At 52.4% G+C, this 26,910-nt stretch overlaps 1 protein-coding gene across 20 annotated transcripts in view; it reads left to right on the top strand.

Annotated features, from left to right (window-relative positions):
- AOPEP (aminopeptidase O (putative)) overlaps positions 1–26,910 on the top strand; it is a 406,706-nt gene that overhangs the window by 338,967 nt on the left and 40,829 nt on the right. For 17 of the 20 annotated variants that reach the window (XR_011379142.2, XR_011379141.2, XR_016236048.1 and 14 more), the window contains one exon: positions 23,960–24,076. The exons of the other annotated variants lie outside the window; for them this stretch is intronic. Coding sequence is in view for 10 of the 17 variants with exons in the window: in XM_089335804.1 (XP_089191930.1) it covers positions 23,960–24,076 (117 nt within the window). In the remaining 7 variants the exon portion in view is untranslated. The remainder of the gene's footprint in view (positions 1–23,959; positions 24,077–26,910) is intronic. 20 annotated transcript variants of the gene reach the window in all.

The raw sequence follows: 26,910 nt of genomic DNA, 5'->3' as shown, positions 1-26,910 counted from the left end.
TTTTAACCTTCACTGGGCTTTTTAAAGGGAGGGAGGAGTGGTTTCTCCTCGCTCAACCCTGAACCATTTTATCTCAAGAATTCTGTTCTGAAGTCAGTCATCCTTTGTGTATTTAAACCAGAAGGCTGGATTAGAGTTTCAAAGAAAATGATAGGCCGTGCAAATAACCACAAACGACATTTTTTGTTCTGGGCACCAAAAAGTTGTGGAAAACATTGCCAGGTCAGTTAGAGCACGCATGCAGGGCCTTCCGCTTGGGATTGTGTGTGGAAGCACAGTGTCTCAGGCACCCAAGCTCAGTGGAGTCAGGTGTGTCCAGGAAGTTTAACTCAGTGCCCACCCCCCCCACCCCCGCCCCCGCCCCACCTGCCACATTCTTGTTCTATTTTGGAAAAGAATTTAATTTTATAGAGTGAATGAAATACAACTGGGTGCAGTTTCTTCCAGGGAGCTGCTGGGAGACTCAGGAGCAGGAAAGGGTCCAGCTTGCTGCTCTAAGGGAGTTCTTAGGCCTCCGGCTACTCCTGGGGAGGGGCGGCGCGATGTGCTGCAGGCCTCGCCGTGTGGGAAGGCACGTCACTGAGCCGTGCAGCCCGCTGCCTGTCCGAGCAAGCTCTGCATTCCACAGGGGCTCATCTAGCTTCCTTCCTGAGTTTACAATGACCCACACCCCTGTTAGCAAAATGTCGCCGCCAGTGTGGTGGGGGATGTTGGCACCTCAGACACGACAGAATACCAGTGTACATCAGAGGTTCGTGGGACATGGGATTAAAAGGTAAGCTCATTTTGGTGGAAAAATAAATTTTGGAAATCCATGCATATAGGGCATCTTCAAAGAGTTGATGGGATATGCATATTCTGAATGGCCTCTGTGTGGATTTCAGTTTTTGCACCGAAATAAACTTAAACCTTTTAACTCAATTTCCCCACCATCTTTGAAGTCCCTTCAAGACATGCAGGTCCTCAGATGAAAGCTACTCACTTTGGGAAATGGCTTGATTGTAAAAAAAAAAAAAAAAAAATCTCCCACGCAGCCAGCGGTCCATCCATACCCCCTGCAGGCACATTCACTGCCATTTGTCCACCGTCTCCCAACATCAAAGGCTGCACAGGGCCGTGCGCGGCTCCCCCAAAATGAGGTGCGTTTGGGCGGGATGGAAAAGACCCCTAGTTTCTTTCCAGTTACACCAAGTGTGGTGGTGGAACTGAAGCCAACTCCCTGGAAAAGTGGACACATGAGTCTTGAACGAGGGGTGGATGGGTTTGAACACGGCCCAGACCGCAGCCGGGAAGAACACGTCGTTCCTCAGCACCTGCGGTTGCGCGTGCCCGGGGCGGTGAATTCTGTGCTTCGGTTTCTAGGCAACTTGCACACATTTTAAATCTGAAAATAAACACACACACACACACACACACACACACACTTGGTAAAATGATAAAAAGCCTAGTGACATAAGCCGTTTGCCACCACCCTCAGTAACTACAGCAAACAGCCAGCCCCAGGCCGCTACCAGGTCCTGGAAGGGCTCTGGTGGTCAGATGGAGGCAGTGAAGACAAAGCCACTGTAAATAGCCACTGTTGCGGAGTGACTTGGTTGCCACGGCGCCAGCAGAGCTTGTGTGTGCTCCGTCCCCAGGGCCCTGCGAGAGGCAGGTCTCCTCCAGGGACCCGGCTTCACTTACGGGAGACCGCCTTTCCCGTTCTCCGAATCAGTCCTGCACAGAGATTCTTAGAAGTTGTGCGTGGTGCTGTTCCTGCCAGCAGTGGTGTCAGCGCAGGACGGGCTGCCGCGTGACGCCCTGCGTGTCAGCTGTGTCCGTCTTCCGTGCACCCCTTTCCTTGTAGAAGCTCCCGCGACTCATTGCTTCTCACCAACTTTGCGTTACTTCCTGGGGGGGGGCAGGTCCCACCCAGAGGGTGCACCTCCGTGTCTCCACTGCAACCAGGGAGTGGAGGTGGAGCGACAGGAGCAGTCCCAGAGCGCGGCTTCATCTCTACTCGAGGTTGGGACTCGAAGGTAACGGAGGTGGGTTTATAGGTGAAGAGAGTGTTACAGGATCGCTGGTAAACGTGGCAGCCTAAAAGGATCTTGTGAGGCCAGACGCACGTGGAGAGCTTCTGAGCTCTGGGTTTGAAAGAAGAGTGATTGTGGCCCTGCTGAATGGCCAGCAGTCAAATGCAACACATGTGGGTAGGTTCAATTCCTTTAAATATTTAATAACCTAATGGCAGGCAGGGTTAGCATGGGGTCAGCCAGGCCTTTTCATGATGCCATTGGGGTCTTGAGCAGCATGGATCAATGGAGAAAGCGCCAAGTGAAAGTAGTGGTGTGGGGAAGGAAACATAAGAGCCGTAAGAAAAGTCTGGGTCTGGAACAGCGGCGTCCAAGGCTCTGAGGATCAGCCGGCACCAGGGCTCTGACTTGGGTGCCACGGGACCAGTGGCCCCCCGCTGGTTGGTTTGTAGACTCCTGCAGTAAGGAAGCCTGATGCCTGCTGTCTTTACATGTATTCCTGTGTTCAAGGACGTGTTCACAAATGTGTCATGTTCCTCTGACAGAGATGGAGTAGCTTAAATTGCTGTAGCAGATTTAAAAATGATATTTTTCCAAAGAATAAATCAGTAATAAATATATTGCTAATAGACCCAGTTAATGAACTCGTATGTTCTTACCTGGCTGTCTTCAATGCTAATTCTCTGTGTCTTCACTAAAAACTGGATCTTTTTCAAGTAAGTTCCCTGCTACAGTTAGACAAAGCAGTTTGCTTAAGTATGATAGTCCCCTTGTCCACGGCTTCACTTTTCCAAGGTTTCAATTAACAGGACCATCAGCTGCACTCTGAAAATAGTAAATGGAAAGTTGCAGAGATAAACAACTTCTTTTTTTTTAAATATATATTTTTTGACAGGCAGAGTGGACAGTGAGAGAGAGACAGAGAGAAAGGTCTTCCTTTGCCGTTGGTTCACCTCCCAATGGCTGCTGTGGCCTGCACGCAGGTGCTTCTCCTGGTCTCCCATGCGGGTGCAGGACCCAAGGACTTGGGCCATCCTCCACTGCATTCCTAGGCTGTCGCTCCCCCTCTTCGTGGAGGAACGACACAGGACCCTGCGCTGTTCTTTCGTCTGCTCGGCCCTCCCCGGGTTTGCTGCTGGTTCTTCCCGGGTTGGCTACTATCCCTTCCACCTCCGTGGAAGGGCAGTTCCCCCTGGCCACATTCCCCACTTCCGCAGGGGAGCGGCACACCGCCGGCCGGCTCTCTGGGGGGCTGCACAGGCGTTCCTTCAGATGTTCCCCTTAGATGTTCCTGGTGAATGCCGTCTCTCTCCTCCTTTATAGTCCTCCTCCGCCAATCCTAACTCGGCTGCCCACACGCCGAGTACGCTGCTCTCCAATCAGGAGCAAGTCCTACAGTTTATTGGTTGAACTGGAGGCAGCTGTGCGGAAGCTGTTTACTTCTCTCCCAGCGCCATATTGTGGGAGAGCAGATGCATAGAATAAGTCTTAATTCCAGTAACTCAGTCCAGTCCGGGCTGCTCCCCACACTAGGCCACAGCAGAGAGCTGGACAGGAAGAGGAGCAACCGGGACAGAATCTGGCACTCTGACCGGGACTAGAACCCGGTGTGCCAGCGCCGCAGGTGGAGGATTAGCTTATTGAGCCGCGGCGCCAGCCGAGGTAAACAACTTCTAAGTTTTAAATTGCATGTTATTCTGAGTAGAATGATGAAATCTTGTGTAGCCCAGCTCCGGATCCAGCGTATCCATGCTGTATACACTACCCATCCCTTAGTCACTTGGTCACTGTCTGGGTTAGCAGTACAACAGTGCTTGGGTTCAAGTAACCCTTGTTTTACTTAATAATGGCCCCAGGGGTCAGCGCTGTGGCACAGTCGCTTGCAGCGCTGGTATCCCATATCAGAGTGTTGCTCTGCTTCTGATTTAGTTCCCTGCTAATGGATCTAGAAAAGCAGTAGAAGATGGCCCAAGTACTTGTGTCCTGGATGGAGAGTCCCTGGCTGCTGGCTTCAGCCTGGCCTAATGTTGACTGTTGGGGCCATTTGGGCAATGAACTAGTAGATGAAAGCGCTTGTCTCCATCCCTCTGCCTTTCAAGTGAAGTCTTTAAAGAAAAAAATAAATAAGCAATATTCCTAAATTGCGAAAGTAATGATGCTGGTGATTTAGATATGCCAAGGAGCGGTTGTGAAGTGCTTCCTCATAGGTATGTCTGTATAGGAAAACACGTAGTGTGGGTAAGGCTTGGTACTGTGTGGTTTCAGGCCTCCTCTGGGGATGCTGAGGTGGGTCCCCGGCCTGAAAGAGGGACCTGCTTTTAGTGTTTCCCTCAAATGCTTTCAGGCAAAGTGCATGAGCAGAACTAACGTACAAGTTTGCTCATTTGTTTATCGCCACTACAGACACTGTGTTTATTTCTGTTTTCAAGTCATTCATTTTTGATGCTAGTTTAAGATGCATGATGGCAGACCAAGTCAGATTGCTGACATATTTTTTGTTCTCCTGAGCTTATAAGAACAGCTCTCAGGTTGTTGGATTTTTAGTTACTGTGTGTTGTATTTCCCCTTCCCAAAGAGCTAGAGCAAGTTAACTATGCTGTTTGAGTTGAATTCTGGGGAATTTGCATTGCGGCATTTGAGTGTAACCAAAGGGAAGGCCCAGGGCTCATCAGCACGAGACAGCAGGATGGTTTCTCCTTAGCCCTGGAGGACCTGGGAGTGGAGAGGCAGAGAGGCACTTGGCCAGGGGACTGAGGCCACCACAGCACCAGGCAGCCCTGCTGCCCTAAGGTGTGTACCTACATTGATGGGAACAGTTACACGTACAGGATCAAACAGCCATTGCTTTCCCTTCCTTTGTAAAGTTGAATGCCCAGCCTCTTTATTCTGTGTTTGAATCCCCGCTCTTAGAATTATATTGCTTCTAGGAATGACTTTCTGAGCACTTGAGAGGAAGAAGGGCTGTATATCACGGCGTGCAGTCCTGCCACCACGGCAGATGATCAGACACAAAGCCAAGTTAGCTCTCAGCCGCAGGACCACAGCAAAGCCACATGATAACCACCTGTTCGTGAGGAACGTTGCCGAGTCTTGGGCCAAGTTCATTTTCTCATGTGCTGCTTCCCCTGCTTGAGCCAGTCTGGTTTCCAGCTCTTCCTGAGAATCTGCTGTTAAAGAGGAGAGCGGTGGCCCTATCTCCCTCCCCTCCCTTCCTCCACGTCTGTCTGTCTTTTTAATTGAGAGAGGCAGAAAGATGCTATGCACTGGTTCACCCCCTAAACGTCCACAGCAGCTGCCAGCTGGGGCTGAAGCCGAGAGCCAGGAATTCAGTCCAGGTCTCCCACTGGGTGGCCAGCACCTAACTACTTGAACCATCCTCTGCCTCCTCCTATAGTGTATATTGGCAGGAAGCTAGAGTTAGGAACCAGAGCTGGGACTTGAGTGCAGGCAGTCCCATATTGGATGTGGGTGTCCTGGTTGGCGTCTTCACCACAAGGGCAGATGCCGGCCCAGTCCTCCCATATGTATCTGGCTGTGTGTGAACTCCAGGGATGCCTGCCAGTGATGGGCAAGACCTTCCTGGTTTCCTCCTGGAGCCAGGGCCACCTACAGCAGAGGTGCCTCCGGTTCATCCTCCCTCTGATACAGGTGCAGGGCCTGAGTTTGGGATTATCCAGTTCCCACCACGCCTGTTCTGCTCCACAAATGATAGCAAAGGTAGAAACACTGATCTGAGTGCAGGACGAGTGCTCGCTCCGGCAGCACGCATACTAAAATTGGAACGTGTGACGGATGAGCTGCCAACATCACTTCCGATAAAAGACACGGTAAAGAATGGTACTGCCGATGGTTCCTCAGCGAAGTTTACCTAGAAATGTACGGCTGGTGAACTGTTTTCTCTTGGGAACATTGTAATCAGGCATGAGAAAAAGCAAGTAATCAGGGTAGGCGTTGTGGCACAGCGGGTGGAGCTGCATCCTTTGGCCCCTGCATCCCATATCAGGAGTGCCTGAGATGCAGTCTCACCTCCAGTTCAGATCCAGCCTCCTGCCGATGTGCTTGGAAGCCGGGCAGCAGTTGATGGTCCTCGTGGAGACACAGATGGAGTTCCTGGCTCCTCGGCCTGGGCCAGCCTTGGCTGTGGCAGGGGACTGAAGCGGTGGGTGGAAGATTCTCTCTCTCTCTTTCAAATAAACACATTAAAAAAAATAAAAAGTAATAGGTGCTGATCTTGCAGCCACACGAATTGCGTATATAATAGGACCCCCCCCCCCCAGTGCCTTGTACTATGTAGACACGTCATCAGGTTTGTTAAGACAGAAAGCCTTGTGCCATTTAGGAACTTGGAATGAAACACTGCGGGGAGCGGGTTGGGGGGGGGGGGCGGGAAGAAGACCCTTGTGCTTCAGCACTGTAGTAAAATGGCCTCATGAGAAGCTTGGTTTGTGCTCGAGAAATTGAGAACAAGGGCAACTATTCAGAAATCAGATTGTCTTTTGAATCTATTATGTAGTAATGGAAAATTCTGGTATTGCCAGACCGCGGTTCTATACTGTGTATTCAGAGTCCTTTGGCGTGTATATATGAGGGTACCTAAAAAAAAATCTGAGAAAGTGGAATTAAAAAGATGTTTATTTTAGGGCAAAAAATTTTTTAGACGCACAGTTTTTCCTAACATGCATTTTCCGTGGACTTTTTGAAGAGTCTTCGTTTGTGTGTATATACTGGAAGAGGAGGGAGAAAGACTATAAAAAAAAAGTACAATAAACCAGGCTGTGATCTCACCATATGTGTTGAATTGAACACAAATCTTCTGCATTTAATGAAGACTTTAGCCTTTAGGGGTAAATAAAACATCACTAAACAGGGATGGCCTGAATGTTCCTTACTGGCTATAATAATTAAACCCATGAAAAGGTGGTAGGGTTATGTTACTTATTAACTCGAATCGCTTTTAGATTTGATCAAGATGCAGTTGCCCATGGCGCTTTGTTTCATGTGTGTCCTTTGTTGCACTGACAAGCCGTGCCCTGGCTCGGTGGCGCTCTGGAAACAGCCAGGCACCGAACCACCAGGCCCAGGCGGCTTGGAGACCTCCCATCCAGGCCTCAGCCCTCCCAGGCCACTGACCCCAACACGCTTTTCAGCCACTGGGGCTGGGCTGCAAATCACCCATAAAACTACATCGTTGGGGACTGGGAGAAGGACCTGGAAGAAACCCTTTCCCTTTTAGAAGAAGAGAGCTGTTGAATGCCCTTGTAGCTGAGAGCTTTCAAGGGACCTTAGCGAGGAGGTTCACCCTAGGAAGAACGTGGGACTCGGGTTTTTCATTTCCTTATCACTGCCATAATAAATGTGACTACACGTTTAGTGGCCTAAAACAGATCTGTACTCCTGTGGTGTCTGGAGGTCAGAATTCCAAAGTGGGTCTCACTGGGCTCGTGCCAGAGCTGCAGGGCAGAGTCCAGGTCCCGGCCATCTCAGCTTCCAGAGGCCACCCGAGTGCCTCGGCTCACGGCCCCCTCCTTGCTCTCCAAAGCCGGCATGTTCTGGGCTCGCGTCTTCTCAAGGCGCCGTCTCTGGTTCTCCTCCTTCATTTTTTTCCCGTATTTACAAGGACACTTGTGAGGCTGGCATTGTGGCGTAGCAGATAAAGCCACCGCCTGAGATACCGGTATCCCATGGGGGCGCCCATTTCGAGTCCCGGCCTCCTCTTCCAATCTTGCTCCCTGTCCCCACATGGGAGACCCGGAAGAAGCTCCTGGGTCCTGGCTATGAATCAGCCTGGCTCCTGCTATGGCAGCCACTGGGGGAGTGAACGAGCAGATGGAAGATGTTTCTCTAACTCTGCCTTTCAAATAAATAATATAAATCTTAAAAAATGCTTTTTTTAAAAGGATATTTGTAATGACGTTAGACCCACCAGGCACTAATCTGTAAAGGTCATCTGATCAGCAACTTTATTTCCAACTCCAACCAATTCCCATTTGCTAGGTAACCCAACATATTCTCAGGTTTAGGAAAGATTTGTTTTCTTTGAAAGGCAAGAGTTAGAGACAGGGAAATCTTCCATCCACTGGTTTGCTCCTCAAATGTCCACCACGGCTGGGGCTGGGCCAGGTTGAAGTCAGGAATTTCTTCCAGGTTTCCCACATTGGTGGCAAGGGCCCAAAGAGCTGGGCCATCTTCTGCTGCTTTCCCAGGTGCATTAGCAGGGAGCTAGATCAGAAGTGGAGCAGCTGGGACAGGAAGTGGCGCCCATACGGGAAGCCTGCATCATAGGCTGTGGCTTAACCCACTATACCACGAATCTGGCCCCAGCTTTGTAGCTTCTTAAAACCACTATCAGGAAAATAATATATGGAACACACATACATGGTGTAATAGGAGAAACTGTCATTGAGTTTAAATGGGGTTTCTGTTTTACTGTACTAAGATACCAACTGCTGGATATAAAGGGAAATTTTAAGTGGATACAGATAATTTATAATTTTAGTTTTGGAGAAACTGGCATTTCTGTTCAGAGAAATGATCCAGTTACCATAGCTTTATTGACTTGTGAATAATTGAGCTAATAGTCATTTGTCTTGTGAATGTTTGCACTATAATTTGTTGTTAGCACCTCAATTTACAGGAGAGCCTCTAATAAAAACGAGAATTCAGTGTTCACACAGAAACACCCTTCTCAGTACACACATCCCATAGTTGTCACGTGTGTGCGCCTCTCCCAAGCCTGTGGGTGATGTGCGCCCTGTCTGCAAGGTGGCAGCTGGGAGAAGTTCCCAGGGAGAGCACCCCTGTATTTGCATAAAGCTGTCAGCAGCCTCCCAATTCAATGTCCCTGAAATAGATATGACATTTACCTGTAATGGCTTTTCTCTGCCTGTGAAGTTAATGGTGTGAGGCTTTAAAAAAAAAAAGCATTTTATCTTTGAATTCCCCTTTTAAAGTTGATCCTATTTTAACAGATTCTCATCATTGAGTTGCTAAGACTCACTGCTAATGGGCACAAAATTGCAACTTTGATCCCGCTAGGAGATAGGTTCCATTAACTCAGAACTGGCTGTGGCGCATGCGGGTGAGGGCGGAGGTGGGGAGTTCAGAAAAAAGACACCCCAAAATGGAGCACCGCACCTTTCCGCCTTGTGGCGGGACGGGCTTCCGTGGGAACATAGCTGACGGCAACCCCGGGTGCTACGGTGGTCCTTATCTGGAAGGGTGAGACTGAAAAAAGACTTAGGGGAGGGGGCGTCCCAGGCGGAGGCGGTTTCGGTGCGCACTCGCCTCATGGAAGGCGAGGCTCTGCGGGTCGCAGGAGGTGGATTTGGCAACCGGGTTATATTCGGTGGGGTCGCGAGTCTCACCTCCTGAGTCCCGCATTTTGGACACTGTGGGCCTTTGAGCAGTTTGGGGAGGGGGCGCCCTCGACAAGTGGGTCGGGTCGGCTGGAGTAGCCCGGGGCCTGCAGGCGGGGTTCCGAAAGGACTGCAAGTTCCGACTCGTGGGTTCGCGGCTGTCGGCGGGCCGGGGGCGGTGCCCGGGACGCAGTCTGCGCCCGCAGCGGAGCGCCCGCTTGGTGACGGGGGCTCCAGGGCCGCGCTGCCCTTGCCGTTGGAGCCGGGTTTAAGGGCGCTCTGGGACTCCCCCCGACACTTCCCCGCACCCCCTCACGCGGGGTTTGGGCCTCGGGCCTGCAGGAGCGTTGAGCGGCCAGGGTTGCGCCGCGGCACCCTCTTCGCAGAGCCAGGTACTTGAATGTTTTCCTGGTTCACAGCCCTCGTACACCCCCCCACCCCACCCCGTCCCAGGCTTCTAGTTCGGGTCCCTCCGCGCTTTTAGAGACGGGCTCCCTGGCCGGTTGAGAGCGAGGCAGCAGCCCGGGGAGACACGGGGCCTCATCGCCCGGCGGCGCCCGCGGAGTGGACGGTGCCGCCGGGAGTGGCCGCGCCTGGCGGACAGGTGGTCGGAGAGGAGGCAGACGTTTCCCAGATAGGGGAACGTAAAGGAAAGAAAAGAAAATAGAGTATTTCGTGAGCCAGGGCCGCCGGCCTGACTCCGAAAGGGGAGGTGGGTGGGTGTGGTAATTGCAAAAGTAGCTGGAACGCGTAGTCTGGGAGGCGCCGAGGAGCTGGGTCTAGGCGAGCAGGAGGTGCGGTGGAGACGGCGGTTTATCCCGAGGCCGGTTCCCCACCGCCTCGGGAAAATAGCAGACTTGACGGACAGCTCGGGGAGCAGAAACAAAGGCTGCGGTCCGTGTGTGCCGAGCGGTAAGACAGCACGCGCGCCTGGCCGTGGGCGCTTGCTTTTGGAGGAGTATCTTCATGGAGTTTGTCAAAGCCCTTCCCGCCTCTGCGTGCCTCTCGTTCCTGTTTGTTTTCTAAAGGTGGACATCATGAGGTATCCCAGTGGAGAAAGGCTCCTTTCCTGAGAGGCTGAGTATCGAACGATCTTAATGTTGCAGGGCACTGGAGAGCCCGCACAAAGCGGTTTCGAGGCCGGCGTCCGAGAAAGGCTTCCGTCTTAACAGCGGTGGGAAGCGTGGAGGGAGCGCCCTGGAGCTCCCTGTAAGTGCGCGCTCGCCCTGCGTCTGTAGTCGCTCAGCACGTGCACCTCATGCACAGGTAGTGCTTGGGATCCCCTTGGAGGGCTCTGCGCCCCCGGCACCCGGCTTTCTTGGTCATAAAGCACGCTAACAATGTCATCTTGTTTTTTAGGGCGTTAAACTTTGACGTTTGGGTACACATACTCGATTTGAAAGCCTGTGCAGTTGTTTTCACTGTTTATTGCTTTCTTCTTTAACTTGAAATTAGTTGATTTTCTTGGTAAAAAAAATTGACGTTTAGAACTGTTGTTACAATTAAACTTTATATTGTGTTCCTCTGTCCTGTTTAACATGTAGAGGCAAACAGCTTCAACAACAACAAAAAATGGTGTTTTGGAAGAAAAGATGCGAAATACTAAAAATTTCCTACACTTAAAAATAGATGTTTAGAGCATACGCTGGTAAATGCCTGGAATGGAACTGAAATGTTTAAAAAACTAAAATCTGTAGCAAAAAAAAAAATACACGGAGAGGGAAGACTTACATAATCGAGTTTTTGGCCAATTTTAATAAATGGTTTTTGTTTTTCTCATTTAAAAGTTTGTTGCCTGTGAGTTTTTTTTTTTTAACCCTCTCTTGTAAACCTGTAAGTTGTTTGATAATTCTTCAGAATGAATGCTGATGAAAGCTGAAACCAGTGCAGGCAGTCGAAGGAGGAGAAGGCTTTTCCCTAGCTTTCTAAGCACATGTCTCGCGGCGAGAGTCCGGCTCAGCCTCAGAATTGCACTGTGCGCTGGAAACCAGGACAAAGCGTTTCACACCCTGGGCTGGGGGGCGCTTTGGAATGTTCCAGGGAACAGGCCTGATAACTCCTCCAGATGTGATTCTGTTGGGAGGTGCACCTTCCGAGAAATGCCAGTGCCTCTCCCGTGTGCCTGCCTGCCAGGATAACTTTCCACCGGATTCTGGAAGCAGTCACTCACCTGGTAGTGGTTGGGGTTTTAGGTTTCCTTGGCGGGGGCAAGGCGGACTGCAGGATGGGAAACTAGGGACCTCACGTGCCCCCGCCGGCTTGCACTTAATTCACGTGCTCTGTGAGCTGTAAGAGACTCGGTCTCCCACCTCTCTGAACCTCTTGCAGATTTGCACAAGGGGAACCAGGTGCATGTGCGCTGCAGGAGACTTCGAACTTAGAAGTTTCTTTTTTTTTTTTCTTTGTTGTAGGCAGCGCGGCGTGCTGTTTTCCTACAGAAAACGCAAATATCCTGGTGAAATGGTGCGCACACGCTCGAGGCTTAAACTTTTTTTTTTTTTTAAATACCACGTGCAGTGAAAGTCCTCGCATTCTGTAAATTAGAGGAGAAATTGCTACAGCTATGACTTGCCTTTGTTCTCAAAGCCATCTGAATTGCAGGCTGTGCTGGGACCGGTTTGTACATTGTTTGAGCGCTGAGACGAGAACTTCTAATTAGAGTAATTGCGGGGTGGGGAGCCGACCGTCCGGGGCGGGGCCCTCCGCCTGGGGTGTGGCCGCCCGCGGGGCGTGGCCGGGCGCGGCGGCCTTGGTGGGGATTGGCTGGAGCGGAGAGGGCGGTGCGCGGTGCAGCGGGGCGAGGGTATTAGTGGGCGGCGGGCCGGGCCAGGTGCAAGGAGCGGGCCCCGCGGTTGGTGCTGCGGGCCCCGCGCCGCCGTCCCCCGGACCGGCCGGCCAGCGTGCGTGAAGACCTGCGAGGCGGCGTGCTCACGTCCTCGCGTGCCGCCTCCCCACCCCGGGCCTGCGCCGCCGCCGGAGCTCGAGCACGGGAACAAAGGTGACCTCTTCTGGGTATCTGGCTCGCACGCCCGTGGCGGGCGGCGGCGTTAGCGGGAAGGGGACCTGGCGTGGCTGCGCACGCCGCGCGGGGTGCTGCCGGGCGCAGACGTCTCCCCCGCGGTGCCTCCAAGGGCACGGAAGTCGTTGCGACGGTCGGTGCTTGGAGAAAGAGCAGGCAGACACCTGCGTCCTGGCGCGCCCTGGAAAACTACCCCTTCCCCCATTAAAGCCCAGATCCGGCAGGACGCTGGTGACGCTCGTGACGGTTTCGGGCCCGAGTTATCTTCAGAAAGCGTGCAACAGGTCCGCTTTCGTTTTCGGAGGCCGGCTGCCCGGCTGCGCCCGTCCTTGTGTCCAGGGCGCGCGGGGGTCTCGGCCCGCCGCCGGCCACGGGCGTCCTCGGGCTGGGCTGGTGTCCGTCCCGAGGGTAGCGCTGCTCCTGGTGGGGTTCTCTGGCGAGGGCAGCAGACACAGAGCTTCGGAGTTAACTCGCGGGGTAGTGGTTTTTCCGATTGCGGCTCCGCCTTGGAACGCACTGCGTGGGGAGAGGGACTGGGGTGTGCGGGCGCTGGGATGCCGCTGGGAGCCGTGAGACTGCAGTCAGCCGGCAGGGCAGGAAAAGCGTACTTTAAGGTTTTCCAAGTTTTGGTTATAGAAGAAAAATTTCTAAAATCTTACACTTTCTGCCTCTTTTTTTTTTTAAAGTAAATTCTAAGTTAACTTGTATAAATAAATTGGAATACTAAGAGAAAGTGTAGTTTCCTATTAACATTTAAACAATCAGAAAACTTCAAGAATGCTTTCGCATTTTCTGTCATTCCTGAATTTTGTTCCGGAGTATTAAAAGCTATTAACTAGTCCGGTAAAACAATACTGCTTTTTTTCCCCCCCATGACCACGTGATACAGATTCAAGGTAAAGAATAGATGTGCTGAAACATGACTTGTGTGAAATTTCCTTAGAGATCTGTTAGGGACGCCGGGGGTATGCCTGGGATTTCAGGTTGCGGCCGAGCCAGCAGGCCCCAGAGCTGCTGGGAGTTTCCACCCCGTCCTTAGCCGGCTCCGCCGGGAGTGTCCACTTTGCAGTTTTGAAGACTGGCTTCTGCCGAATGCCTTACAAGTCCTTGAATCCAGACACAGCCACAGGTCAGGTTCGCTGATGACCTGTCAGTGTCAGGCTGCCCCCCCCCCCCCCAGCCCCGGGTCCAGGCTGGAGCTCGCAGTAGCCCCCAGACTGTGACGTCTGCTCTCCCACCACAGCCGAGTGGACACCGTGCCCTAAAAAGAGCATGTTCGGGGCGCTGTTTTAGTCTACTTGTTTAGCTGGGAGTTGGTCACGGGAAGTACAGTGAATTTATGAATTAATTGTACAGCAAAGAACCTTGGCCGAAGCAGGCCCTGCACGCGGCTTCTTTTCCTTTGTTGTATCCCTGGCTAGTTTGTTTCACCTTGTCAATGGCACACATCGGCAGGGCAGCCACTTCTCTTTCCTACAGAACACTGGCCCTCCAGATGATCTGGTATTGAAGCAGAAGAAAGAAAAGCAGTTAAAAAAAATGGAGAGAGAGAGAGAGAAAGGAAAACTGAAACTCTGAAGTTGTTCTCTACCATTCCTTCTGAAATGAAATCTGTTTCCCACACACACCCCAATTATGTGAAATTCCCAAAGCGTCAGAGTGACCCTTAAGAAGGGAATGCCGTGCGCTGCCCCTCGTAAAACTTGACGAAAGTTGATCTAGGGTGCTAATTGTCTGGACCAGAATCCAGAAGTGGACAGAAATGAAGCACCGTGTGGCTCTTCTGCCTCACAGACATTAAATCACTGTGGAGTGGATCCGAGACGGTGGAGAGCGGACCGTGCAGTTGGGACCTCCCAGCACAGTTCTGCCCGAGGAAAACAGCTGGCTGCCTTTGTCTTCCCGGCAGCCAGGCTGGTGGTTTGGCCTGGCACCCTCCTCGGCCTCCCTGCACACCTGCCCCCGGTCCCTCTGTGGTATCCGCACAGCTGAGCAGGTGTCTCATCGTCAGCTTTGTGACAGAAGTCACCTGGCACGTTGTAGACAAGTGGGCCTGGGGTCAGCTTGACAGAAAACGCAGAAAGAATCGTTAGACAGTAAAGCCCGGCCAAAAAGATATTTATATCGTCTGGACTGTGTGCTTAAGAAACAAGGAGAGGGACTGGCAGCCATGGAATGTTAGTGTTTTAGACCTCAGAGTACACGCCCAGGAGTGAGGCCGCCTTGTGAGTTAGGCCGCCCGCCTCGTCTCCGTGTGTCTGTCTGTCTGCCCACAGGATCAGAGTGGCTGACGTGGGTCCTCCCCACACGTGTCACGCCCCTCTTTCTCACCTTGGAACACCTGTTACCGCCCTAACTCTGACATGTTTTCTGTGGCCTTTCTTTTCAAGCTCTTCATTTTGACAGTCTGTGGAAAGCAAAGAGGCAGATGTCTCTAGGAGATAATATTGAGTTTTTGCACCTACTTCAGAATAGGCTGTTGGCACTCCTCTTGTACATTTATTTATTATTATTTTTTAATTTATTTGAAAGGAAGAGTTATAGAGAGGCAAAGGCAGGCAGAGAGAGAAAGAGGTCTTCCAGCTACTAGTTCACTTCCCAGATGGCCACAGCAGCCGGAGCTGAAGCCAGGAATTTCTTCCAGGTCTCTCACGCGGGAGCAGGGGCCCAAGGACTTGGGCCATCTTCTGCTGCTTTCCCAGGCCATAGCAGAGAGCTGGATCGGAAGTGGAGCAGCCAGGACTTTAACCAACGCCCATATGGGATGCCGGTACTGCACAAATAGCGGCCCCTATTTGTTTTAAAAACATTGCGGAAACCCATCATCTCACTGGTTACAGTCCATTGCCATTAAAGATGCATTTTGGTCATCTTGCCTTAAAAGTAGGAGCCACCAGGCAGATCCGTTACTGCCCAGAATGTTGGTGAGTTGATAAATGGGAGTTTTTATTTTGAAATTCTATTTTTTGCGTGTGTCCTAGTTCAGAGTTCAGAATAACTTTTGGTCTCAGCTCTCTGCAGAAGCCGGCCCCTCACAGAGTCGTGTGAATCCCCCAGTTGCCTGCTGACTGCCGGCTTGCACGTGCTGTGACTACCATGCTCCGCACTGCTCTGGTCACTGCACCCTTTCCTTCCCTTCCACTGTCCATCTGGGGCAGCGTGCTGCATGCTGGGAGTTACAGCTGGCCCCAGGCCTGAAGGAGCTGCCTTAGAAATGGACAGTCTATTAATAGACTCAAATTCAGTTTTGTTTGAACTCAGTTTTTCCTATCTTTTGAGCATAAGATTCTAAAGATGGTATTTTCTGCTAAAAGCTTAGGATTTTTCCCTTTGGCTAATCCCTTGTAATTGAGAGGAAAAATCATGTTTTCAGACTGAATATTCTTAAGGGTTGCTTATTTATATATACAAGTACAATGATTTTTTTTTTTTTTTTTTGCAAGATTGGGATTACTTTTCCCTGGGAACACAGGGCTATATAAAAATCCGACCAAATGTTACAAAGAAGAATCTGGTGTTGATGAAGTTATTTACTAAAAATAATCAAATTTGAGGGGCCGTCACCGTGGCACAGCGGGTTAAGCCACAGCCTGCAGCCCCGGCATCCCATATGGGCACGGGTCCAAGTCCTGGCTGCTTCACTTCTGGTATAGTTCCCTGCTTGAGCCCCTGAGCCCACATGGGAGACCTGGAAGAAACTCCTGGCTTCTGCTTCAACCTGGCGTAGTCCTGGTCTTTGCAGCCATTTGGGGAGTGAACCAGCGGTTGGAAGACAGATCTCTCTCTCTCTCTCTCTCTGCCTTTCAAATGAATAAATAAATCTTTTTTAAAAAACCCACAAATTTGTAATAATCCAATATAGACCATCTGGAGTTGTATAGCAAGTTAGAGAAAGATAAGTAGAAATTCTGAGTTTGAATGAAATTGCCTTTACTGTTTCTTCCTTTGGGGAAAAAAATCAAAATATTATATAGTTACATTGTACATGACAACAGAAAAATCTGAGTGTGTGACTGACACTGCTTTGTATATATCTACAAAATATTTGGGAAATTTAAAACCTAAAACTCTCGAGGGTTGCTTGCTCAGATCTTTTTTTTTTTTTTTTAAGATTTATTTTTCTGAAAGGTAGAGTTAGAGAGATGCACTGATTGATCTTCCGTCTGCCGGTTTACCTCCCAAATGGCTACGATGGCCCAGGCTGGGCTAGACCAAAGTCAGGAGCTAGGAACGGCATCCCCGTCTCCCACATGGGAGGTGGGGACAGTATCACTTGGGACCATCTTTTCTGCTTTCCTAGGCGCATTGGCAGGGAGCTGGATCAGAAGTGGAGCAGCTGAAACTCTGGCCAGTGCTCACACGGCATGGGCAGTGGGCCCACGTCATGTGTTTCCTATTGAATGGCGTCCGCTTCAGCTTTGTGTAGTACTCACGGGTGCACTTTGGGGTGCGTGACGTTAAAGCATTGTGATGCCTTGGGCTAGAGAGACAGCAGCAGGTTTCTAGGTGCCTCCCGTGGCTCACTGGACTCACTGGAGTGCGGCACCTGGCATCCAGTCCGCTGACTCAGCACTTTGGTGGGGCATGTGCTTGAATTGTTGATGCATTTCTTCATAAAGTAGATCGTCCCTCCGTCTAGGAAATATTTGTGGCGTGCTTGAAGACGCGTATTTCAGCTTGAGCTAGAGGCAGGAAGAGGAGAGCCCCTCAGGACAGACTGCATGAGGAGGTCCCCGGTGTCCTAGGTGTCTGTAGGCAGTGGCTTACACACGTGGTCTGTTCGCTGCCTTCCACCCAGTAGCAACGTTCCTCGGCAAGCTACCAAGCCACAGCAGTAGTCCCGGCCTGTCCTCGGTGAGAGCTGCGTCGTCGTCCGCTGCGTGCCTGTGTTGACCCGTGGGCAAAGGCGCTTTCATCTGCTGGACTTGAGAGGGGTGTAAGTTACTGTGTAGTTGGAATATGGAGGCACAAAACACCCCTACTGACAAGTTAAGAGTCATAAAAATACATGTGCTTATTCAGGGTAAGTACACCTCTGTTAAGTACACTAGGGTTAATTTAGGTGAGAGTGTTAATTCTAAGGGAATAAAACAGCAGCATTCTGTGACTGTAAGAAAAGTTAGAGGATCCTCTGATGCTTTACGGTGGTCCTGTTTCTTCAGAAATTCTTAGGAGGTAGGGGTGGGCGTGGGGAGGACTGTGGCATAGCCAATTAAGCCTGAGGTACCGACATCCTATACGGTTGCCCATTCATGTCCCGGCTGCTCCACTTCCGATCCAGCTCCCTGCTAATGTGCGTGGGAAAGCAGTGGAAGATGGCCCAAGTGTTTGGGCCCCTGCACCCACCTGGAGACCCGGAAGAAGCTCCTGGGCCCTGAACTTCAGCCTGGCCCAGCCCTGGTTGTTTGCAGCCACTGGGGAGTGAACCAGTGGATGGAAGATCTGTCTCTCTCTCTAACTCCACTTTTCAAGTAAAATAAACCAATCTTAAAAAAAAAAAATTGTTAGGCTGCACACCGATCATTCTGTTGTGGTGGCGTGAGCAGACTGACCCTCTAAGGAGTTCACCTTTTTCACGAACGCTGAATACTGATCTGCAGAAGCACAGAGCTCAAGACTGTTAGTCCTTTCTGCCCCAGTGGGCCCCGCGCTCCTGCGGCAGCCTCGGGGGCCCAGGCGTCTTGTAAAATACTTGGAAACTTTCTCTTTTTTGAGTGTTCATGATGCTTTATTTTGTAACATGTATAATAGCGTAAGATGTTAGCGTACACGTAGTTATAGGAGATCCGGTTGATAGTAGGATTTTACTTTATGAATTTCATACCATGTCAGATTGCCTGTGGATCCGGTAGTACTTTGATGCAAAAGTTGAGGAAACAGCAGCACGAGAAAGTTCCAAGTTACAGTCTCCAAACGTGAGAACGGTTCAGGCCAGGAGATAGCGAGCGTCGTACTGTCTGCTGATGACGGTGTCTGTTTAAAAAGTCCCCACGGTGCCACCTTGGGGAGTGTTACGACACAGAAGTGCAGTATCCTTTTTAAATGGTAGCTGTTAGAATTGTTTTCCCAAAGACCGAATGGACTTTCTCCATGGATATTTGCTGCCGCTTGTAATTTTTTCCCTCAAAGTCTGACCTGTTATTCTCCCTAAAATCTTCGACAGCCAAAAATAACTGTGCTAGATGCATACCTGCAGATTGACTGATTTTTCTGTATTTTGGGGGAAAAAACCTTTTCATTCCTAATCTTTTAGTGATGTTCATTTCCTGGCAAATCCAATTTTGTGTCCCGAGTAACGTGAACTCGCGTTGTTGGGTTTCGGCAGTTCTTTCAGACGTGTCAGGTTTTCGCCACACCATGTAAATTACAGAACAGCCTTTGTTCCATAAGTTTGGTTTTCAGGAGTAACTCAAACCAGTCGTCCCTCCATACAAGTCACTACCCCGTAGACGCGAGGTTTTACTGCTGTCCCCATATCCTGGTTGACGGCAGCGCTCGGGCAGACTCCAGCCTGGGCCCAAGTCAGCACATTTGTCCGTTTCTGTCACTTAACAAATGCTTGCCATTAAGAACAGGCCAGGGACGGGCAAGAGCCAGGGGCCGGCCACGCTGGGGTTCTGAGACTCACAGAGGGCCGTGCTGTTTGGGGGCTGTGAAGGAAGGGAGCTCTGTTAACTCTGTTAATGTCTTAACCTTGCCCCCATGGGCTGTGGTCACCGTGTGCGAACTGGCCCAAGGCGGAGGTTGTCACTCGGCCTTCCTCGGTTCTTCCAGGCTCCGTCTGGCGTCCAGTGGCCGGGTGTAATCGCGAGGGGGAGGTGGGAACTGTTGGCCTCCTACACCTGTGGACGGTGAGGGCAGCCCCAGGGGCCGCTGGCGGCAAGGGGGCTCCTGGGAAGTGGCTGAGATGACCCTTTCAATCCAAGAGGTGGAGGAAAACCGCGCTCCAGTGTGCTGTGACGGCCACGGCCCTTCCAAGGTCGGCCGCTCTCCCCCTGGCCGGGACCCTGCCTGTGTGGAACCCCAGCCAGCCAGTCTGGGGCAGGCAGGAGACTCTGAGGGGTCTCCCCCTCCCCCACGTCGTCTGTTTCTGTTCCATGTAAACAGTTCCTGCCGTAGTAACATAGACAAATATAGCAGAGAATGCTTTTCTGGAAGAAGAATGCTCCCTGAGCATTTTTTAACCATTTTTGGGAAGAATCGATCTTTCTGTGAGTTTCAGAGAGACGGAGGGAGGGAGGGACCGCATGTGTATTGCCCCCATTGATCCGCTTTTAGTCTCGAGCCAGGATCAAAGGAAATGGCATCAGGGAGGAAGCAGGCTTCCTTTAGGCACAGATCCCAGAGTGATAATGGGGTAATAATAGAACGCACGCCACTGTCGATCGCTGGCTGCATCTGTCCCAGGCTCATTGCCTGTCTGGGGGCTGTGCAGAGACTCCTGGCTCATGGCGTGAGCGTCTGCCCTGAACCCCTGGGCCACCCCCTTGGGAGGGGCCCCTCTTGGCTTCCGGAGGGAGGTGGGCTCTGGAGCACTGGGGCCTGGTTCCCAGGGGCTGCCCGCGGAAGCTCTGCCATGAGCCGTGTCCGTGACAGTCCCTGATCCAGGAGGTGAGCGGTGTGTCTTGTTGCTAATGGGAGAAGGGCTTCAGTTGTGTGGGTGGTCCTGTGGCGCGCAGGGGTGAGTGATGCCCCCGTGACAGCAGTGAGAGGCTGTAGGAAGAGTCTGGTCTTGCTTGCTCCCTGCCGTTTGTAGATTAGGAGGGTGGATTTGGAAAAATGCATACTTTCTTTCCCGAGAGTCTGCGTAGGAACTTGTTAAAGCCGCTCGGGAGTTGTGCAGCTTGCCTCAACTCTTAGTTGAGTTGGAAAAAGTATGAGGCAGACTGGTTTCTGTGCACATTTCTCAGCAGTTATCAGCCAGGGAATCTTCGGTGTTTAGAGCAGGCATGCGGACTCCGGAGCTCCCTCGCACCTGGTGTTTGTCCTTGGTCGCCCTCCCTGCGCGTTTTATTCCTTGTGCTTGTGTCAGTGAGCTTTGCACGGGCCCCGTGAAGTTCTCTTTCAAGTACCCCCATGACTCTGGCACCGCAGAGCCTTATTTTGTCTAAGTTTCCAAGGCAGATGCATTTTAAAAATACTGAGCTGGTCTCCATATGGAAAAAATAATAACCCGTCATGAATTCCTTGTTTATGCAAAGAAAGGAAAAAAGGCTTTCTATTCCTGTCCCTGTTGAGCTGCGGATGCGAGTACGGTTAGACCCCCAGACATGCAGGCAGTTGCCCTCTCGGAGAGAACACCCAGAGACGGGCACTGTTTTCCCTGATCACTCCGTGTCCATCTCCTGTAGCACTGCCTGTTAGAACACAGTTGGCCCAGGAGTCATGTGAAATTTAATTTGATTTCTACGTGGGTGGGAGTGGAATGAGCCACACAACATTTCCCATTACGCCTGTGCCAGCTGCCAGGGCGGGTCCCCCGCCCAGGGCTGCCTCTGAGCACATTTGCTGGTGTCTCATATCTTTCAGTTGCTTTGCAAACATTTTGATTTATTACACATTTTTTTTCCCCTATTTCATTGTAGGCCGGCTTTACAGGGAGCAAATGTTGATTTTTAACAGGGGAAATGTACTGCATTAAAGTGTAACTGCTTACCGCGTCTTTGCATTAATACCCGCTTCTCACGGTCTCTAATCTCATTTCTGGAAACCGATGTCGTGTTCACTTACTTGTGAGTGAAAGACAGTTGATGCTGTTGTCCGCCCCCCGTAAGATAGCATTTGCCCATGGATTTTTCTCTACTTTTCTCATTGTTCAGAAACCACATTTCCCCCTTCCCCCGCTGTGGATGAGAGGTATTGGGGAAAGCCAGATGGTCCGGGTTTGCTTATGGGAGCCATTGCTACAAGTCTGTCCTGAAGAGTGGCACCAGCCAGAGTGCCCGAGCGCTGCAGCCATGTGGGTCCTTGGTGGCTGAACCAGCCCACCCTTGCATCGGTGTGCGGTCACGCCCTGGCTGGAGGAGGAGCCGGGCCCGCCCTTGCTCTGTAACCTGCCTCCTGTTAGGCTGATTCAGGATCCTCCCAGGCCCGGCTGCCTTAGAAGGTCCTCCCGTCTACCTGAAGTCAGGGGCTTAACTTTGCTTAGTTCCACTGTGTAAACTCTGGGGAGAACAGGAGCCCTCCAGTGCCTTCCTGCTGTGTGTCTGCCCAGATCCGTGCCCCTTCGGCTTGGAAGAGGCTGGCCGGCGTGGCGGGGAAAGGAGGGACGGATGGATGGATGGATGGATGGACGGACGGACGGATGGACGGACCAACAGGTGTGAGTGAGCTCAGGCATTTTGATAGGTGCATGTTTCAGTAATTCTTCTGTGTGGAGCTGGAGTTGGGTTGGTTGGCTAAGCCCAGTTGGGGTGGATGTAGGACCCAGCTAACATCCTTCTCAAGGGTCTGCAGTTTAAACCAAGTGCCCCGCGGCGTTCGCGTTCTGACAATAGACCTCTTTGTGAGCACCAGCCCCTAACAGGGAGATGCCTGCCTCTCTGCCCGTTCCTTCCCTGTAATTCTGCAAATTGGCAGGGCTGGTTCCCGCCGTATTCAGTTAGCAGACTGGCTCCGTCCCGAGACAGTGGGGGATCTGCGATGGATCAGGGCTTGTTGGTACCCAGAGTGGCGCTCTCCCAGAAAGCAGCCATCCCGTGAGTCTGAGGGGCTCCTACTGTCTGTCTCCAGGAATGCTCTTACTGGGTGTGGGGGGCGTGGGGCAGGCAGCCTCGCCAACCCCCAACCCACTCTGGGGCCCTGCCATGCCACACGTGGCTGGGAGTTCTTGTCCTTGGACTGTGGTTCCCTAAGGGCACAGCAGAAGGGAGCTGGGCTGCTGCAGTAGGCGCCTGTAAGGGGCACCCTTTGGGGTGCACTCGGGGCTCAGCTGCCCTCTGATGTCGGAGGGGGAGGCAGAGAGCAAGGGGGACCCCGCAGGAGGACCCCTCCTGTTGGCAAGAGGGCCAACAGGGAGGGCCAAGGACAAAGTTGGCTCTGGCCTGCATGTCTGGAGCCCCTACCAGGACTGGTGCTCAGGGCGTGGACAACCTGGGAGGCTCGCCACAGCCTGGGGTCCTGCACCTGGCCTCTTGAACAAAGCAGGGTTTCCTCTGCTGTCAGGAGAGTAGCCTCGTAACCATAGAAAATGGAAGGCTGATGTCTTTGTTGGTAGTAGCCGTGCGGTAATCTGATCCCTAAAACGTCTCACAGGCATGTGACTTCTTGGAAAAGCAACTGTTAGTAATTCTTTGGGTCCTTGTATAGAACCTCACAGGTCAGTGCTAATGGTAGGCGGGTCTGCCGCAGGTGCCTCGTTGTTCCTCCTGTGGGCCTGAGAGAATATCCAGGGCCTGGCTTATGCAGAGAGGACGAGCGGTGTGTCCCCACCAGCCTGTCTCTCTGTAGAAGTCGGGGGATAATTATTAGAACTCGGGGTGAGCACGTCTAAGAAAGGCTTTCCTTGTGAATGACGTGAATGTTGTGCGTGCGGTCTATCAGCTGGAGGCCCGCAGCTTTTCCCTCGTGCTTCAGTCATCATGCACATTTTGGATGAGACAGACAGACAGACAGTGAGGGAGCAGTCAGGCAGATTACCTGCCTGGGGGCAGAGGGAGAGAACCCAGCAGGCGAAAGCATCTCTCCTGGCGTGACACAGTGACAGTCACAATGCAGGTGTTGGTGGGAATATTCTGTTGATGCGGTTGGCCTCTGGGCCTGACATGTGGGTGAGTTGACAGGGAAGTGTTGGGAATGGTGGAATTCATGGTCATGCCTGTGAAACCTTGTTCCTCCCGTGCTTGACTGGTCCTCCCTCCAGTGGTGCCGTGCAGTGCAGTGCAGTGGTGAGTGGGCAGATGAACCCTTGCCGGCACGAGTACTGTCAGTCCACACATCAGTTCGCTTGTTTTTGTGCCACGTAAAGACTGTCCTTTGGTAGCACCATGTTTGACTTTGTTCTGTGAACACCCAGGAATACGGATGCACAGGTGTGTGGAGCTAGGTGCATTTTTGGATATGTTATAACAGCTTGTTTAATGAAGGGATTATGAGACAGGGTTCACGTTTCATGACTTGCCCCTTATTTCTTGGTGTGAGGCAGGTGTAGTTACAGGGCTTAGTGGTAAAGGAAATACGAGAGCTGATTCTTTGACCACACTCGCCTGTGCTTGACTGGAGTTGGAAGGCTCGTTGGGTCTGTCTCGGCTGAGTGACGGGTTTTGGCGGGTGCCTGCTGTGGAGGCAGGGACCTCATAAACCATGCTGATGTTTAAGGCGAGCACCAGTTTGGTCTGAGCTGAGAAGCCATGGAAAGCAGAGAGCGTAGTCAGACCCCACCAGGCAGTGCCTCTGGGGAGATGGTGTAGCCCCAGGGTCTGAGCAGAGCCAAGTCCATGGTCCTCAGGTGCCTCAGATCTAGACTGAAAGTGCCCAGGTTGCCCCAGCTTTGCTGGCTGTGGTCTGACGTTTGGGTTAATCTCTCGACAACCAAATGGCATATTCACAGGCTGTCTGCTTTGTGCCCCCAGCTTCTCCCAGACCAGCTTGTCTTGCTTCTGGAGCGTCTCCTGGAGCAGCAGACACTGAGCCCCCGGACACTGCGGAGCCTCCACAGGACGTACCGCCTCCAGGAGCAGGACGCGGAGGTAACCCAGCACGGGCACGGGCACTGCGGGAGCACAGTCCCACGTGTTTGCTTTCTGGGCAGAGAGCAAGCGCCGTAAGGAGACCGTCAGCTGCTTGCTTCCTTCCGGGGCTCTCATGCGTCATGCTTGTGCTTACAGCTAGAGTATTTTGAGATCCCAAGGTTTTCCCTCTGATTTTTCTTGAAGGAATTATTTATTTATTTAAAAGTCAGAGTTGGAAAGAGAGAGAGAGAGAGAGGTCTTCCATCTGCTGGTTCACTCCCCAGATGGCTGCAATGGCTGGAGCTGTGCCGACCCAAAGCCAGGAGCCAGGAGCTTCTTCCGGGTCTCCCACACGAGTGCAGGGGCCCAAGGACTTGGGCCATCTTCCACTGCTTTCCCAGGCCATAGCAGAGTGCTGGATTGGAAGAGGAGCAGTCAGGACCTGAACTGGTACCCATAGGGGATGCTGGCGCTTCAAGCCAGGGCATTAACCCGCTGAGCCACAGCGCCAACCCCCCCAAATGCTATTTTAATTGTGTTGGGTAAAGTATTACAGTAGTGATTTTCTCCGTCACCAAAATGGAGTAACTTGAGAAAAGCCAATTCCTGATGAAGTGAAAGGTAAGGCGGCTGCTGTTTTGCACTTTTAAAAGCCCTGTGAGTTCCGGAGCCATTGAAACACTCTGGAGAAGACAGGTGCACCTTGTCACCCACCTGAGCAGGAAGCAAGTGTGTAACTGTTGCTGTTTTAGGCCAGCTGTTAATATTTTTGTTTATAGGTGTTTGCAAATGCCAGACTGTTATTTTTAATTAGGCTTTCAAGACCGTCCTATTAATAGGCGTCGGGCTGTGTTTTAATCAAAGCTGAATGTCCCTGGAATGCCAAGCTCCCGCGACGAGCCCAGACAGACCAGGACAGGGATTGGAGCCGGTGCCAGGCACCTGTCCCTCTATGCCCAGAAGCCGAGTGGTGGTCAGCCCTGTTTCCCCCCTCCCTTTTGGCACAAGATGCATCCTGTTAGTGGCTCGCAGCCCTGCTTCCCTGTCGTATATAACCTCTGAAACCGCTTCATCCGGGGCAAGAGACCACAGGCAGCCTGGCTCCCTTTTGGTGACCGGCATGTCGGCATCACCGTGGTCCATGCCTGCTTGGCCTGCATGATGCGTGGAGTGGTGGGCATGGCAGGTGTGGGAGAGGTGGCCCTCAGGAAGCCTCTGCTGCCCTGAGAGGGTGGCTCTCGGCCAGTGAACACGACAGCACTCAGATGCGGGGCGTGGGGTGAGCAGGGCTCTGTTCCTCTAGACAGACGACTCTGAAAAGGGCCGCTCAGAGAGTGACATTTGGGATGGCGTCAGCCACACGGAACCAGGTCCAGACGGGGACAGCATGGGCTGGGGTAGGGGTCTGCAGGCCTCCTCCTGTAGGGGAGCCAATGTTAATGGGGCAGGCCACGCTGCCACTTCCCTGTGCAGTGTGGACGCTGTCATAGACGCTGCAGACACAAGACAGGTGTGGCTGTGTGCCAGTTAATGTCTCATGGACCCTGCAGCTTGGAGCCTGTGTAATTGGCACATCTCAAGATGCTCACCAAACCCGCTCTCCCCCGACCTCCCCGTTTTACCTTTTAAAACTATTTGAAGATTCCTACCCCAGTCCTGGCCGTGTGCTGATTGGGCCTACGTTGTCCTGCTTTGCTGACGCCTTGGGCTGGGGTCTGCAGGCTCCGGGGCCAAGCAGGAGCTGGGTCAGAGCACCCTGGTGCCGGCCCTGAGGTCCCGGTGTGTGGTTGGTAACCCCTTCTTTGCCGACAAGTTCCAAAGGTTGGGCCAGCCACGCTGTGGGTTAAGGAGGCTTTGTTGTGACACCCATCAGCAGATCAGATGGAGAATCCTCTTGCATTTATTTCAAGTTGCCGCAGATTGCATGGGAGAGTGGGAAGGTGTTGAGAACTTGACTTTGCTCTGCACGGAGGAAGTAAGGACAGTCCCCTGGAGTTGTCCCCGGGGCCCTGAAGGGGCGGCAGGTGTGTACTGAGTGTCCTGTGCAAGACAGCCCCGGAGGGCTGGCCCTGCTGCCCTGCCCGGGGTGCTGAGGTCGTGTCCACTGCAGAAGGCACCAGCCTGGGGTGCTGGGTGTCTCTAGGTCAGAGCACGGAGGGGTGCTCAGGACCTGGCGGTGGGGGCGGGGAGGGAGCCCAGGGACTGTTCTGTACTGGGGCCTGGGTGTGCCCCTTTGTTTCCAGGATGTGCAGGGAGGCCCCCTTGCTTTCCCTCTGTTCTGAGCCGTGGCGTCTTTGGCTGCTCACGCCCTCCTCGCCAAGTGCGCCGCTCAGCTCTTGCACTGGCCGAGCTGTGTGCCCCAGGTGCAGCACAGCGTGGACAGAGCGGGTCAGGAGTCCCGGCCTAGTGAGAAGCCTGCCCCAAGGACTCGGCTCCCCGAGTCAGGGGTCACCGTGGTTGTATCACCTCGGGGTTCCAGCTCTGTTCTCAGAGTGTCCACTGCAGCCGTCAGAACCTCTGGGCCCTGCGCTGAGCCGTATGGTGTTGCTTACAGGGAGTTTGTGTGCCAGCCAGCCATTGGTAGGGGCCAACCTGCTGAGCCCCGGCCCAAGTCCCGCCCACACCATCCCTGGCCCGCCCTGCCCCTCTCTGCAGGGAGTGCTGGGCTCCTCTCACCAGAAGCGCCAGGTCTGTCGCTCACGTGGAAAGTCACAGCCGTTTAAAATGCACCTGGCAGCCAATTCTGGGCACAAGAAGTGTACCCTGAGAGGCCTCTTTCAAAGCCAAACGCGCTCCCCGCATCGTTTCTGAACACTCAGAAGTAGCCCCTGTCCTCTGTCTGGCTCAGCTGG

This window comes from Oryctolagus cuniculus, chromosome 1, assembly GCF_051225735.1.
Source record: "Oryctolagus cuniculus isolate XC-2025 breed Fujian yellow rabbit chromosome 1, ASM5122573v1, whole genome shotgun sequence".
Lineage (NCBI taxonomy): Eukaryota > Metazoa > Chordata > Mammalia > Lagomorpha > Leporidae > Oryctolagus > Oryctolagus cuniculus.
This window is presented reverse-complemented; position numbering and strand designations above follow the sequence as displayed.